The sequence below is a fragment of the Lissotriton vulgaris genome, chromosome 1_1, assembly GCF_964263255.1.
Source record: "Lissotriton vulgaris chromosome 1_1, aLisVul1.2, whole genome shotgun sequence".
NCBI lineage: Eukaryota > Metazoa > Chordata > Amphibia > Caudata > Salamandridae > Lissotriton > Lissotriton vulgaris.
Genome location: NC_141685.1, coordinates 362,439,994 through 362,456,571, shown reverse-complemented (window position 1 = coordinate 362,456,571; position 16,578 = coordinate 362,439,994). Strand labels below are relative to the sequence as shown.

General features: G+C 42.4%; 1 protein-coding gene across 2 annotated transcripts in view; it reads left to right on the top strand.

Moving 5' to 3' along the window:
• FAF1 (Fas associated factor 1) overlaps nucleotides 1-16,578 on the top strand; it is a 1,861,897-nt gene that overhangs the window by 1,317,898 nt on the left and 527,421 nt on the right. For both annotated transcript variants that reach the window (XM_086952414.1, XM_086952412.1), the window contains exon 14: nucleotides 8,159-8,295. In XM_086952414.1, the coding sequence (XP_086808540.1) occupies nucleotides 8,159-8,295 (137 nt within the window). The remainder of the gene's footprint in view (nucleotides 1-8,158; nucleotides 8,296-16,578) is intronic.

Here is a 16,578-nt window from a genome sequence, read left to right as displayed (position 1 = left end):
TTTAATCTCAATCTCCAAATTGAAAAGAAATAAAAAAGCAAGGTTTTGAAAATCCAGTGCCCGATTTGGACCAACTTCAGAAAATGTGGTAATATTCCAATCTGGCAAGACTGTACTTCTCTGTGGAATAACCCCAGATTTATGTGGATGATCCCAAAAAGCATTATGAGGGGTACATTTGTTTGACCCATCGAGGGATTTTTTGCCTGCAGAATTTTCTTTTTGAGGGAGAGTTTAATACTTGATAAGTGCTTCAGCAATAATCTTGGCGTCCAAGAGGCACGTTTTTGAAATTATAGGGGTACATTTGTGTGACCCATCGACGGATTTTTTGCCTGTAGAATTTTCTTTTTGAGGGAGAGTTTAATACTTGATAAGTGCTTTAGCAATAATCTTGGCGTCCAAGAGGCACGTTTTTGAAATTATTCGTAGATCAGGAACGTGTATGTTTTTCCTCGCTAAGGGTCATATGTAGGTAAAACCCAAATTGGGAGTTCTTAATACATCGAACTCTCAAAGTCTGATGTAGATAAAAAATCGCTAAAAGATAGCGATTCAGTAAAAATTGCTAAAAATAAATACTGATTTTGCATTACCGAATCGGCATTAGCGATTTTGCATTCCCGAATCGGAATTTAGCGAATCCGCTATTTAAAAAAAACGCTAATTAGTGATTTAGCCAATTCGGTGCATCCTGATGAACTCACACCAGGAAGTGGACTGATCCATTCTGTTACACTGAGCCTGAAGCTGTGGTAGAGGCAGGGAGCAGAACCAAACACCCATGAGCTGCACAGCAACTACCTTGCAGACACCCAAAACAACCATGGACACACAGAACAAGGGAAAGGAGGACGGTGAGAGGAAGAGAAACACAAATTTAGTGGGAGGGAGTTGGAGATACTATTTGAGGAGGTGGTGAAGGATCATGACCAGCTCTTCGGCAAAAAATTTCCTGCACGTTCCAGAATCACAGAAAATAAAAATATGGCTTGTGATCCAGGAAAAAATCAATACCATCGGCTTCATCCAGCGCTCGATAGATGAGCTCAAGAAGCGCTGGTACAACCTTTCCAAATGTGCAAAGGAGAGGATGGTCGACATGCTCAAACAAGCCAACCACACTGGTGGCAGGACATCTACTGCACCTGTACCAACTCCCATGGAACAATTGGTGGAGTCCAACCTCCAGCCAGAGAGCGTCACTGGCATCGGAGACGCAGACAGCTCTTCCAGAGGAGCCAACAGACAAGGTAAGATGCATGCTGTCCCCCCTCCCTAACCCCAATACCCACTGACCCAGTATGATTCCCACTTCAGACCATGATTTGCAAAAAACTAGCAATGTATCATGGGAGATGTAGTACCAATTAACACATAGCATAACAGTCCACTGAACCCAAATGCATGTCACACACATTAGTAAATAAGCAAGTGGGGGACAGTCAGTTTGATTGGCAGTCATGATATTTATTGAATAGCTAATACTGCTAGACAAGTGAGTAAAAATTGACATTTAGTATCCACAGGCGACCCTGCATGTAAGGCTGGAGAAGGGGCGACCGAAGAGGCAGCCAGGAAGCCCAACACCCAGCATGAGGAGGCCCTGTCACCTTCTGAGGTCATACCACCACCACCAAGAGCCAGGAGGTATACAGTGGGTAGTCTCCAGCAGATGAAGGTCTCAGAGGAGGAGAGCACAGAGCCCAACAATCCATGCAGGAGGATGCTGAACAGACACCAGGAACACAGTCCCCCATCGAGCATTGCCACACAGGTGCCCGACGGCGTGACCAAGGGCACACAGTCCTGATGCACAGGGAGAGGAGTCCAGTGTTTTTGCAGGTCTCGAGGGGAAGATGCTGAAGGTGCAGCAGCTGCAAGGTAAAACAATGTGCTCAATGCAACGCCAGATGGTGGCCCTTAACAAAAACATGCAGGACATGAAGGGGGGCATATACTGCCTTTACAACACCGTGGCTGAGGGCATGCGGGACATGGCAGAGGCTGTTAGACTGTTGTGCAGCAAGATGGACGACGAACATGGGGCAAGGCGCAGGGACAGACAGAGAATGGATAGTTACACGAAGGCGGTGAACCCTCTATGCACTGCCCCCTCTGTCCTTAGCAGACGCTCAGTGACCATGCAGTTAGAGATGGCCAACTGCAGCCTTGAGATCCAAAGGGGTTTGGTCACAGTCACCAGTTCCTTGGAAGTGCTACAGACCACACAAATCACTGCCACATGATCGAGGGATGAGGGGGAAGTTAGGAGGCAACAAGCCGCAGTAGTATCACTCCCCCAATACAAGAGACCAGGAGGCGCAGTGGAAGGTACGGACCAGCCGCAGGACAGACCTCTAGGGAGGACAGTGTGCCTGCGTGCGCGCAGAAAATAATACCAGGCATCACCTGATATTGGGAGATGGGTGAAGTAACCCATTTGTCCAAATGATGGGATTTGGGAATTTGCATGGAGAGTATCTATGCCATGTTGGGGTTGTTGAGGTACTGAGGACTTCATCGTGCAGCGGTGTGCTGTCCTATTGCCTGACTGAAGGTTAATAAAACACCGTACCACAATCGCATTTATTTGCTTTGTCTCATTACTTACATAGAAATAGTTGTGTGTGATCTCAGTCTGTTTGTCTCCCCCATCTGGTGCTGCTGCAACACCTGCAGTGCTGTGGACAATCCTCACTCTCTGATTCAGTGATTTCCACATGTGTTCCCTTCTTTGCGGCCAGGTTATGCAGCATGGCACATGTAGCTATTATTTTGCATATCAGAGGCTGGTACTGCCGTGCACCTCCACTTTTGTGGAGGCAGCGGAACCTGCTTTTCAGGAGTCCAAATGTACGCTCCACCACATTCCGCGTAGATTTATGGGTAACATTAAATCTCCTTTCACTTGGGGTAGATGAGTTGAGATATGGAGTCAGGATAAATGCACGCACCGCATATGCGCTATCATCTGAGTGTTGAAGGAAGAAAGATTATTCACAGTCCGCAATGGATACATCAAAGGTATACATCAGGGTGTGTCACATAGATTTACCTAGCAGGTACCCTTATCCAAATTCACCCCAGCAAGGCTGGTGTAGATCCCACTGTTCCTGAAGATGTAGGAATCATGCGTGCTCCCAGGAAATTGAGAAACGATGTCGATATTGATGTAAGATGCATCACATATGACCTGTATGTTGATTGAATGTTGCGGTTACGGTAGATGTACTCAGTAGCAGAGGGAGGGCAGATTGGTATATGTGTCCCGTCAATGCACCCTATTACATTTGGGAACTGGGCCTTCTGATAAATGTCCATCTTTGTCTTATGCAGTTCCGCCTGTATCCTAAGGAACCAGATTATTGTCAAAATTTCCAACTATATGCTTTGATATGAAATCCTGGTTTTTCATAAACCCAGAGTACTTGAATGATGTCAGCAAATGGGATTACATTGACTCTGGTAAATCTTGTGTGGGTTAAATAGTCAGGCTGTTTGTGTTCTTTAAGCATCGCGTCTCTGATTAATTCACTTTCTTTCAGAAGCAACGACCCGCACAAACACACCGCAAGCGCTCACAAACGTCAGGCCTCTGCAATCCATGGCCTCTTCTGATTTTGACCTAAAGTTCTGGAACTTTCTGGTGCTTGGAAATATATTGGTTTAAAAATGAAGGCTCTTGATTCTGCTTTGGATTTGGTTATCAAATCAGCCTTAGCAATTTGACATTTTAATGCACGTTGTACTTTCAAATAGATTTGCCCCTTAATGCTTGCGACAGCGGGGCGTTGTTAATCTTCTTGATCATACGCTTCAGTGTACTTGTTACCTAATGCATTATCCTAAGGTGTAAGAAAACACACGATTTAAGTTGCCTTTCAGAAGCATAATTAAGAATTAATGAGGCTGTACTGTTGGCTAACCCTCAGAATTTCCACATTTTTGCCTTTTGTGACCCGTGTTATTAAAAGTCCATTATTTTTACAGACTTTATTAAATTGGATTTTATTAAAGCATTCCATATTTGCATTTGGTCTTTCATAATTCATTATTATTATGACATTTACTTTTTGCCATCGGATCTGAAAACATATCATAAGCTACCCTTTTCTCTTGAAAGAAATGCTAATTTCAAACAGTCCTCTAATGGAAGAGAAAAGCTTTATCAGTTTTTTCATCTAGTCTGATCGTGTTGAGAATACTAATGCTAGACTTCTGTATGCTAATATTGGAGAGGCTCTTGGTCAAAAGCTTGGAATAATTTTCTTTTTAAATAGTTTTATACTCCTAGGCTTTAGTCTTTTAGCATGAAAAGTTACTATCGGAGGCTTTCTTGCTTAATGTGTTTGCTGTTGAATGGTATTGTGTAATAACTCCTAAATAGTATAAATATGGAAACATACTCAACCCTAACGTACAAATCAAAAAGTCAGGATACTGAAGTGTATTTGTACTTTATAAATTACACGTGTGACCCTATTTATCTACTTTAATTAATAATAATAGATATGCTAACTAGAAAAACCGTAACTCCATGGGGCTACTCCTTCAAACCCATCCTCACAGGAACTCCTTCACCTGCAGCAGCACCTGCCTCCACACATACCCCCGTGTCCACCTACATCCTCTGTCCCTTCACCCCAGGGCCTCCTGCCACCAGAGGATCCAGTTACCCAACAATTCCACTCACCGTTCTTGAATCCACTCACGCCTCCATTTACCTCCCCATTCCACAGGTATCCCAGGGATCCACTCCTCAAGCTACCCTCTAATTAACTCACGCTATGCCTCCGCATCTACTTCCAGCCCCTGCTAATCCTCTTCATGTCCCAGTACACCCACTTCCAAATCCCATACATCAACTTCCACCCCCAAATTCACTTACAACCATTGTCTGAATTTACGCATTCCCTCCTGCCCTTTACATTCCCTGTAGTCCCTTATTTCCTCTCACGTTCTGCATTTTCTGTGTGTACTCTGACCACCCCCCCCCCCCCCCCCCCCCCGGAGTCCAGTCTTTATCTGTTATCTCGCCCTAGTCTCAACAAACACACACCCAATTCATCCCATCCACAAAGTACCTTTGCAACATCCAGTCGCCTTCTGTAGAGCAGTACAGTAGTTCTACTAACTTTCAAATACCAGCATGACTTTTTTAGGGAAATGTAAACGTTTCACATAGCTACGGCCTGATGGACACAGTCAAGCACATATCCGGCTCTGCTTCTGTCTTAGACCTCTCTGTCCTTCAGGCCCGCTCTGTAAAGTCACATTTCATAAGGTCAATGCATGTTTAAGTTTTTGGGAAAACAGCATTAACTGGTCTTTCCCTTTTTACCACTGACCCATTGATTGTGCATTAGTCCACAGTAGTCGACTGACTTAAAATGGTTTCCTATTTAGAAAATTAGTCCTCGGGGCAAGAAACTAGGATTTCACTTTTGAAATGTCACTGCATGACCACAACTTTCATAATTCACTGTCCTGTCTCGACATGATCGTTCAGAGTACTACATTAAGCATACCCTACACCATACACCATAAGTAAGCTATACCCTGATACTTTGGCAACTTGCCCCAGGTGTAGACATGACTCAACAAACCTACTTCATGTGATAAGAGGCTGCTCTACATCACAAAGCTACAGCAGCAACGTTCAATAACTAATAAACCACACCACAAGAAGATGATGAGTGGGAACTATTGAAAATAACCTACTAGGAATTCCCCCTCGAACTAAAAAGCACAAAGTGACCATAGAATGTGCACACCTCTTGCTTTTGTTAGCGAAAGAAGATATCACAATGAGATGGAAGGTACTCACCTCCCACGGTAGAGGACTGGACATGTCAAATGATTTACCGGGTGGAAGTAGAGCGCTTAAGAGGAATTGGGGGGGGGGGGGGGGAGCTGGGGGGGGGGTGGGGGCTAGGGGGGGGGGGAATGAATGCAGTTTATAAGGATAAAAATAGCAATGGCTTAACACACCATCTAAGAGATCAGGCAGAGTAACTGTTGTCAGGCTAGATCCAGTGCATGCCCTGCATAAAGAAAGAAGTTGAAGTAGGGACCAAAGAGCGATGAACCCCATAGGGTAATATAATAATCAAGAGCCCACTCAAGAAAACTGCGAAAAATGTCCCATAAAGCAAGAAATAATATCAAAAGGGATAATGTGTGCACACACGACTCCTTGAATACTAAAACTCGACTGCATTCTTCAACTACCTGCAGTGCAATCTCGAGTGGTAAAACGGTTTAAGTGAGGAAATCAAGGTTGAAGACGGTGGACACAATCGTATGGGAATAAGGGGACAATGATAATGAAGATTGACGCAAATATCTGCCACAAAGGCAAAACGTTTTATGATCCATATTATCAGCTAAATGTAAAAAAATAAGTTGTACAGCATTGTTGTAGAATAATTGAAAATGCCAATACACTTTCCTGAAAAAGAAAAAATGATTGTCCTGCTTTCCGGGTTCAACTTATACAGAAAATAGGCCGTGGCCACCAAAAATAATATGGGCCCCATTAGGAAATCAGAGAGCTAAAAAGAGTGCCCAGCTTTTGCAAATCAGTGCAGTTTCAACTTGCAATGGCGTTTTGCCAGGTATGGGATTCTGCATGCATTTGTATTTGTTGCAAGCAATGTTTGTGGCAAAATGTCAGGAAACTGAACAGTAAAAACCGACCCACAAGAGCATAAAGCAGGTCCATACTCTGACCTGTCATACCAGCCCTTCGGATGCTGCTGGTTCGGCCCTGCCTGCTAAGCTGAAGAAAGCATCCCCTACAACTCGCATTGCACTGAAAGAACCGAGCTTGTCATTTAACGAGTCAGTATTTCACCTAAAAAAAATGCTGTTTTCATTGACAAACTGTAGCATTTCAGAGATAGGACACGTAAATGAAGGTTTGTATTGAATTTGTCATTTCTTCTAGAGAGGACAAATAAAAAACTGAAGCATGCCACCAAGTAGTTCATGAGGCATTTGCCTATGGCTGTAGGACTAAATGTGGCCAAAACGTTTCTCAGGAAAAGTAGCTTCCAAATCCGTAGTCATGAAAATAATGAGTATTTCCTAGAGTGGGACTGAGGGAAGTTCCATTGTAAGGGAAATAGTAGTAAACTGACTATTGGATGAATGATGAGAAACACGCAGATACCTTGACCAATCAATCAATCAATACATACATTTGTAAAGCGTGCTAATTATGCGTAGGGTCTCAAGGTGCTGGGTGGGGGGGCCGCTGCTGATCGAAGAGCCAGGTCTTGAGAAGTCTTCTGAAGGCAAGCAGGTCCTGAGTCTGTCGCAGGTTGGGAGGGAGGGTGTTCCAGGTTTTGGCGGCGAGGTAGGTGAAGGATCTGCCTCCGGTGGTGGTTTTTCGGATGTGAGGGACTGAGGCGAGGGTGAGGTTGGCAGAGCGGAGACTGCGGGTGGGGGTGTAGAAGCTAAGTTGGTCGTTGAGGTATGCTGATCCGACGTTGTGTAGGGCCTTGTGTGTGTGGATGAGGAGTTTGAAGGTGATCCAGTTGTTGATGGGGAGCCAGTGCAGGCCACTCAGCTGGGGTGTGATGTGGCTGCGTCGGGGGACGTCGAAGATCAGTCGTGCCGATGCGTTCTGGTTGGTCACTTGGGGCTGGGACGGGGAATAAATTGCAACAAGGATTGAAGAGCGAAAAAGAAATATAAAAACGGGTATCAAGAGGACAGTGCGAAATAGTAAAACTGTATCAAGAGAACAGTGATAAATGACGGGGAGGAAAGGGAAAAGGAGCCGACATTTTTTGTGGTGGGTTAGAAGGAGTTGAGAGGAACATTTATACAGACTGGGGGAGAAAAGTAATGTGATGTTGGAAGGAGGAGGAGAAGCAGTCCCATATTGTCATACAGAAAAAATAAAAAGTCTGATATTTTGAGGGTACATGATAGTTTACAACTCATAGGTGAATCAAAATAAAATGTTATTTGGATAGAACATTGGAGGAAAAACAACACTGAGAGAGGTGTTGTACCTATGTTTTATGCACTTAAATGAATGTGTTTTAGCAGTAGTCCTGTGTGCAGTGAAACTGTTGAAATAGGTTGCGCTAATTCGATTTCTAACTGATTTAAAGATTTATATAATGTGTTTTTTTGTTTTTAGGTTTCTGACAATGTGCACGAGACACTTCGGCAGTGTCGTTGCCCAAACCATCCGAACTCAGAAGACCGATCAGTTTCCTCTTTTTCTCATAGTAATGGGGAAAAGGTCATCCAACGAGGTGCTGAATGTGATACAAGGTAAAGTTGTGCACACGGGAATTCTTGCACTCTACTATGCATGCTAAGAATGATATATAACGATTCAGAAAAGGGGGTGGTGATGAACAGAGTGTCTGAATTAAGCAGACCACTCTTACCCAGTCCAAAGATCAGGGCTTGATCCATCACCGTTATTTATCTCACTGCACCATCCCAGCTCAGAACCTGGCTATATGCAAATCAGTCTGTCCCTGGCCCAGTGCATCATGGGAACAGGGCAGACTAAACTACCAAGCCAATTCTTCACCAGAAAGGAGACAAGCTACCGGGGACCGGTTTCTGGCATTTCAGCCGTCTTCGGCCCGGCTTGCTTGAATCCTGATGGTGCAGTGAGAAAGGGACTCATGTCTGAGTATACCCTGCCACACCTATAATGGCCAAAAACGATTCAGAAAAGGGGGTGGTGATGAACAGAGTGTCTGAATTAAGCAGACCACTCTTACCCAGTCCAAAGATCAGGGCTTGATCCATCACCGTTATTTATCTCACTGCACCATCCCAGCTCAGAAGCTGGCTATATGCAAATCAGTCTGTCCCTGGCCCAGTGCATCATGGGAACAGGGCAGACTAAACTACCAAGCCAATTCTTCACCAGAAAGGAGACAAGCTACCGGGGACCGGTTTCTGGCATTTCAGCCGCCTTCGGCCCGGCTTGCTTGAATCCTGATGGTGCAGTGAGAAAGGGACTCATGTCTGAGTATACCCTGCCACACCTATAGTGGCCAAAAACGATTCAGAAAAGGGGGTGGTGATGAACAGAGTGTCTGAATTAAGCAGACCACTCTTACCCAGTCCAAAGATCAGGGCTTGATCCATCACCGTTATTTAATGTTTTAAACGGCTTTTTAAAAGCCACTTGTGAGAAAGAGCCATTCCTTGAAAGTAGCGGTCGCATTAACATTTATACTGGGGAGATATGCTCAGGATCAGGATTAATCAATACCCGAACTCCTTTGGTAACCAGTCACTTAGTTTGAGCATTTGATTCAGACCGAGCGGTTTGTTGGGGTCACTGTGATGAAGAATTACACTTGTTTTTTCCAATTCCGATTTTTATTCGTTATCTGAGTTAGGGACCCTAGTGGCGTTTGACTCTCAGTCAAACTTTCAGGCAGTCACAGTTCATTGCAACTGCTAGGAATGGGATTTTTCATTGTCGGTATAATACTTTGTTATTATTAACTTTTATTTTGTGTTTCACACATTTACTGCGCTGTCATCGGTTTGATTTTAAATAATCATTATTTCAAAAGAAGGGAGTCCGTTTTAGGAGTTACAGGTTTGACCGCTACCTACATAGATAGGAATTGTCTGAAGATGAGGACTGCGTGGCAAGTAAGACATTTAGTCTATGTGTTTTGGATCAGAGACAAGCTTACATGTTTCTTTTTCTTAAGAAGAATAAATCCTAATTAAAAAAAAGCTTGCGTGGTATACAAGTACCTGCGGCTACCTGGGTTGTTTATGCCAAGCCGACCCTGGAAAATGAGCTGCCTGTCAGGGCGGTCTCCGTTCCACCTGAATTTGTTCCCCCACACACGATCCCAGACCAGCCACGTTCTGGTTGGTTGGAGTCGCCAAAAAATGTCTTAATCCCAATTTAGTGAACGTAGAAGTCCTAGTCAAAGCGCTGCTCACTACTGAATGGCCACACTCTTGGTTGGATTAGGAGAATAAATGGGGCCAGGCACCAAAATAAAAGTGGTACCTATTACTGAATTGGATGACTTTATAAAATAGGCCACATTTGCAAATCAGGGCAATTTTGAACTTGTAAAGGCACGCTGCATAGGTGTTTTGCAAGGTTTGGAATTCTGCATGCATTTGTTCTTGTTGTGGAGGTGTTTGTTGTAATATACCGCTCTGGTGAAAACACATCATATTACTTTATACAATGAATCTACTCTGATCCCATAGGATTTGTTTCCTTTTTTTTTTGTCATTTAAAAATTTTTTTATTTGACAAGCGCAAGTCCAAATATACAATAGAGATTCTTAAAAATACAAGTACAGAAATTATATTTTCATTCATTGCAGAGACAGATCATTGTTCAGTATATACATCCAAAAAAAAACAAATAAAAAGCAAGCCATTCTCTAAAAAATCAGAAAGAAAACCACATAGGTCTATAATATCGTATAAAACAAGGAATACAACATAAATCCTTTATAGATTATAGATTATACAAAATTAACCCAGATCGTTTCGACTTTGGCTACCGCTTTTAAGCTTCTACCCTTTGCAAGATCCTTTTCCATGGTATATATTTCATATAGCAGATTCCACCACTCGATCGTATGAGGGGGATTCTGCGATATCCAGGCTCTGGCTACAACCAGTCTCGCACAGGACAAAGCTATGTTTAGCCAACTCCTATTATTAATACCCATAGGGTGTAAGGATAATAATACCAGAGGTGCAGTGATTGGAGTATTGATCATTTGTTTTTGAAGTAAGACATTTTCAATTTCTTGCCAGTATTTAGTAAGCATGGGGCATGAATAAATCATATGTGTGAGATCTGCTGACACCAGATCACATTTAGGGCATTTTGTACGATCACTGCTTGAAATATTTTGTGACCATTTAGATATTTTATAGTATGGTATATTTGGCTAACCGTCCTATATAGTTGTAGCTTCAAGCTATCTGAATGGACTAATTTATTAATATTAACGAAAGCGTTTGAAATATTCTGTTATGTCACATTAATTCCGAAGTCAGCAGTCCATTTTAGGGACAATCTTGGGCAGTCATCCGATTTGTATTGACTAAGGCAGTTATGGCCCATACTAATTAGAGACTTCTTTTTTGTACTGTATAAACAGCTCCAGATGTCCGAACTGTTTATTTTTTTCAACTTCATTTTCCGTATCAAATAGTCCTTGATTCGCACTTATTTGTATATCATTACTTCGGGCAGGTTATACAAAATTTGTAAAGTTGACAACTGTAAGAAGCCCTCTGAACCATACAGATCTCCTAGCGTTTTAATTCCGTAATTAGCCAAGTCACTCCCAATTTTATCACTAAAAATATCGGGAAGCCCAGGATTGTCCCAAAGTGGTAGTTCAGTATTAAAAAAAAAAGTGCCACAATAAGTCAAAATCAAATTCCAAATACGTACAGCATCTCTTGCGGTCTTAAATTTTACCCGCTTAAAATAGTTAGGATCTTGCTAGAAATTGATTTGAATAAGTGCCATGCATAAACTGATAGAAAAAGAAATGTTGGTTTTTAGCTAACAGTCTCCTAAGCCGGCCTAAAAATGATGCAAAAAAGTAAGCTTTAAAGTCCGGGAAATCCAAACCCCCTCTTTCAGATGATAGTTTTAGTATAGCCATGGACCTTCTAGCCTTTTTATAACTCCAAATAAAACTGCTACAAATTCCGTCTAGTTTTCTAAAGAATAAATTGTTAACTCGCAATGGAATAGAACGAAAAAGGTATACAAATTTAGGCAAAATATTCATTTTAATCAAATTAATTCGGCCCAATAGATTAAGTGGAATTTTATGCCATTTTTTAAGCAATATGGTCACTTCCTTTAGTAAGGGGTCATTGTTTAGCCTATTTATTTCATTGGTCTTAGAAGAAATTTTAACCCCCAAATAAACTGCCGATTTGCAGAGTCCTGGAACTGCATAGTTCGCTTGATAATTCATAATAATTTGTGTTTTATTAAGGTTTAGTTTGTACCCTGAAATGGCTCCAAAGTTTTTAGCTTCTTCTGTAATTCCAATTAAGGCATCCGCCACATTTGTCGTATAAATAGCTAGATCATCCACGTATGCAGTTATTTTAAGAATTTTGTGTTCATGTTGTATATATATATATATCTTATCTTGGGTTTGCAAGGCATTAATAAAGGGTTCCATAGAGAGAGCAAAGAGCAGGGGTGAAAGCGGACACCCCTGCCTAGTCCCCCTTAAGATCGCAAATGTTGGTGAAAGTGATCCGGCATAGTTAATTTTAGCATTAGGATCTCTATATAAAGCCTGTATGCTTCTAGGAAACCTCTCTTTAATACCGAACTGTTTCAAAACCCTCCACAAGTAATCCCACCCCACTCGGTGGAACGCTTTTTCTGCGTCTAGAGTATCATACCGAGTGGGGTGAGATTAGTTGCTGCCACATCAAATGCTGTAATGGCCATGTTAACATGGGTAGTAGTATCCCTCCCTACTACAAAACCATGTTGTTGGTCATTTACTAAATATGGCTTAAGAGGTGCCAGTCGTATTGATAGCAACTTTGAGTAAGCCTTAGCATTAGTATTTATTAAAGAAATTGGTTTGTACGACCCGCATTCTGTAGGTGTTGTTTTTTTTCTTTCAAAAAGAACATGATTTTAGCAGTTTTCCAAGATTCCGGGGCCTTGCCTGTGACATTGATTGAATTGGCTACTAAACAAAAGAGGGGTAAGATTTCATCTGCACAAATTTTGTAAAGTTCAATTGGGAGTGTATCTTCTCCCGCCGCCTTGTTAGATGGAAGAGAAAACACTGCTAAGCGTAGTTCTTCTACAGTCTAGTTCTCTTCTAGTTTATCAAGGTTTTCCTGATCTAAATATTGTTTGGCTGGAAGTTTATCATTTATATAAGATTGAATCTGATCTTCTGTATTCCTGCTCTCTGGAGTGTATAAATTTTCGTAATAAGCAAATTGTTCCATAATTTGTATAGGCTGTAAATATAAAATATCATAAGGGCCCTTTATAGATTTAATAAGCGTTGATGCTCGATCGTCAGCAACTTTGTAGGCCAAAAGCTTCCCTACTCTATCTCCGCATTCATATTGAGAAAGTTTATATTTAAGTATCTTACAGCTATTTTTTTCCCTAAGTGAAATTTTAATAGTTGAGCGCAAAGTCAAAAGTTTGTTTTCCAATTCAGCAATGTCTGACCTACTCAACACCCCGGCTCTGAGATTATCAGCTAGTTGTTTCTCAATCTGTAAAATATTGGCTGTCGTTATCTTTGTCTCTTTCTTTCTTATTGCATTTTGTTTGAATACATATTGTTGTGCTATCCCCCTAATAGAGGCCTTGCAGGCATCCCATACTGATAGAACGTTGGCAGTATCAATATTGTTTGTAATAAATTCCTTTATATGTTCCTTAAGGGATGTTACAAAAACCTCGTCCGATAGTAAATATCTTGGAAATGTGAAAGGGCGTATTTCTTTTGACCTTTGAACTAAACCAAATGTACAAATAATAGGATTATGATCAGAGGAAATTTTTTGGCATAATCTCCATGTGTCCTGAATCCATTAATGCATCTGAAGCCCAAGCCAAATCTGTTCGAGAGCATAGTTTGTAGGGTGATGAATAGTAAGTATACCCTGGTATACCTGGATAAAGGCTGCGCCATATGTCTTTCACATTATGTATCCTTGCTAGTTCCATTATTGCTGCTCTCGTTTTACGCATGCGTGGGAATATCCCTCTCTTCGTCACATCTTGTTCGTAATTTAGTACACAATTAAAGTCCCCCATCAAAATAAGTTCGCCCTCCCAAGATAATAATTCTACATTCAACCAATCAAATATACGTGGCTCATCTCTATTTGACCCATAGATAGCACAAAAGACATAAATACATTCTCCTATCCGCATTTGCATTATTGCCCATCGTCCCCCGTTATCTGCAGCAGTTTTAATTACTACTCCCCGCATTTGTCTCTTCTTTAATATTGCGACTCCTCTTATTGGAACATTTAAGGTTGTGCAAACTACCAACTCGTACCCTAATTGAGTCAGAAAAGTTTTGTCCTTAAAACAAATATGTGTTTCTGTTAACATAACCAACTGTGCATCATACATTTTCAATTCCTCGTAAACTAGACTTCTTTTAGTCTTATTATTCAAGCCTGACACATTCCAAGCTAAGCAACTACAGTACGCCATTTCGAATATAAATGAAATCATACATCTCTGTCCCTTTCTGATCGTTCCTATTAATTTTACATCTTATAACTGCCACTTTATCCTCCCTTCGACTTGTCATGTCATTTTTTACTTTTACCCCCCCACATCCCCCTCAACCCCTCTCCCGCTCCATTACACATTTCTGTAGAAATGTCGGGGCTGAAATAATTTATCAAATGTTAATGCAAAGAATAATCGAAATAGAAGAAAACATGTCCTTACACATTCTCTTCCTTCCTTTTTTTTTTTTTTTTACAACTTCCTTTCTAGGCTTATAATTTGAGGATGTCCATATACTAGGAGTTAAGAGGGAATTGCAGGACTAGGTCGCCCTTCACTCAATCAATCAAAAATCACAAAAAACCTGGTCCTAAGGGCAATAATTCTTTATAAGTCTGTGAGCATCTGTGGATTGTCAAAAGATCATTCCAATCACACCTCTAAATCTAGAGATTGTTGCCATGCTCCAGACAATTGCCAAAAAATAAAAATAGCCAATCTCTGATAAGCCTATAACTAGACAACACAGTACAAACATTCACTAGAAGGACGACATTTGAAAAAATGTGTGAATAGCTAGATGACACCTCACGGGCGCACCACCAATGGGGCCCCTGGTTGGTACTCACCAGGATGGCCCTGTTCTCATCATCGGTGTCACCTAGCTTAACGTAAACGTGTCCGACTCCCAAAGGAAAAGAAGACAGTGAATGGTGCAGTGTACGCAAAAACTTATATGTGACAAGGACTAACAACGTTCAACATATAACACAACAACTACTGTGCATACAAGATACAGAACCCTTTTATTTGTATTCTCTTGTTGCCAACAGTAAACATATATACATAAAAAGGAGAGATGCGAATACTACCTATCGATTCGCATTCAGCTCGCTGCCGACAGGTTACGGTGCTGAGAAGACGCCGAACGAGTATTCTCCACTGATAAATAATAGAAGGGAGGAAAGACCATACTCACCGATCGGGAGTGGGTCCATGATTTTACAAAGACGTAGCTGTAACGGTATGAAAGTTAAAGCCGCCAGTTAGCACGTAAAACACAGTATTGCTGGCAGTGGCTTTTCAATAATCTTTGCCCTGAAGAAATTGCCTGAATTTTACCAAGGCAATGAAACATGTCGGCAGCGAGCTGAATGCGAATCGATAGGTAGTATTCGCATCTCTCCTTTTTATGTTTTTATAAAACCACGGTTACCAGGGCGATAGGTGCTTCCTTTCCCGAAGTAAAGGGTGGGGGAAAGGTTGGGGACCGTTGTACCAAGTTCTGTTTCACCTTCATTAAACTTCCACAACACTTGACCTCCAACTCCGAACATACACACACGGCACTCACACCAGACTATTAGGCTGCACACACCTAGCCATTGACCACCCCAACCCGCCAGGCCAGCAGCATCATGTGCCCCCCGTGGCTCCATACACCGACCACGACGCATTCAACACATTAGGGGGACCTCCTCCGAATCTTGTCTTGGAAAGTCAATGGCCTTCTTGACAGGGTGAAGCGCACAACGATCCTGAGATACGCCCATAGACACGCTTCCTACGCCTTTCTGCTCCAAGAGACTTATCTTATGGGTAACCACTGTCCCTTCCTTGCAAGACATGGATTTGACAGTCTGGCATTCAGGCTTTGAACGTGGCTTGCGTGGAGTAGCCATCCTTCTTAGTCACGCCCTTCCCTTCATACAAACTAATGTAACCAGAGACCCTCATAGCTGCTTTGTGACCCTGACCGGGACGCTGGGCGGAGCAGTCATTAATGTAATGTCACTTTATGTTCCACGGCTACCCTGACAATCACCATGAAAGCCTCCAGCAACAGCATATCTTCCCTGCCCATGTGCCTGTCGGTGATCGGGTGACTTCAATGCTGTCATGCAGCCAGAGGATAGACACCACAGGCACACCCTCCCTAAGCAGGACCCTATGTACAAAGAGACTTATAGAATTGGTGGCAAACCTGGGCATATGCAACGTCTGGAGCACATGGAACAGAACACACCAATATACTAACACCTCCACGGCGCACCATACACATGCATGAAGTGTCTTGTGTCTCATACCACTCGCCACTTCTTCTCAGCCTTGGTGACCCCTCGGGCACACTGCACCCCATCTGGAGGCTGAAAGCCTGGTTCCTTCAGGACAGCGAATTCCGGAAGACGGCCAGAGATGAACTTCAAAAATACTTCCTCACTAACCAAAACACAGTCCTTTCCCTGGGCACTCTCTGGGCGGCCGGCAAGGCCACCTTTTGTGGCTTCACTTAAGGCCAAGCGATTGGGCTTCGAGGAAGGCGAGTCGG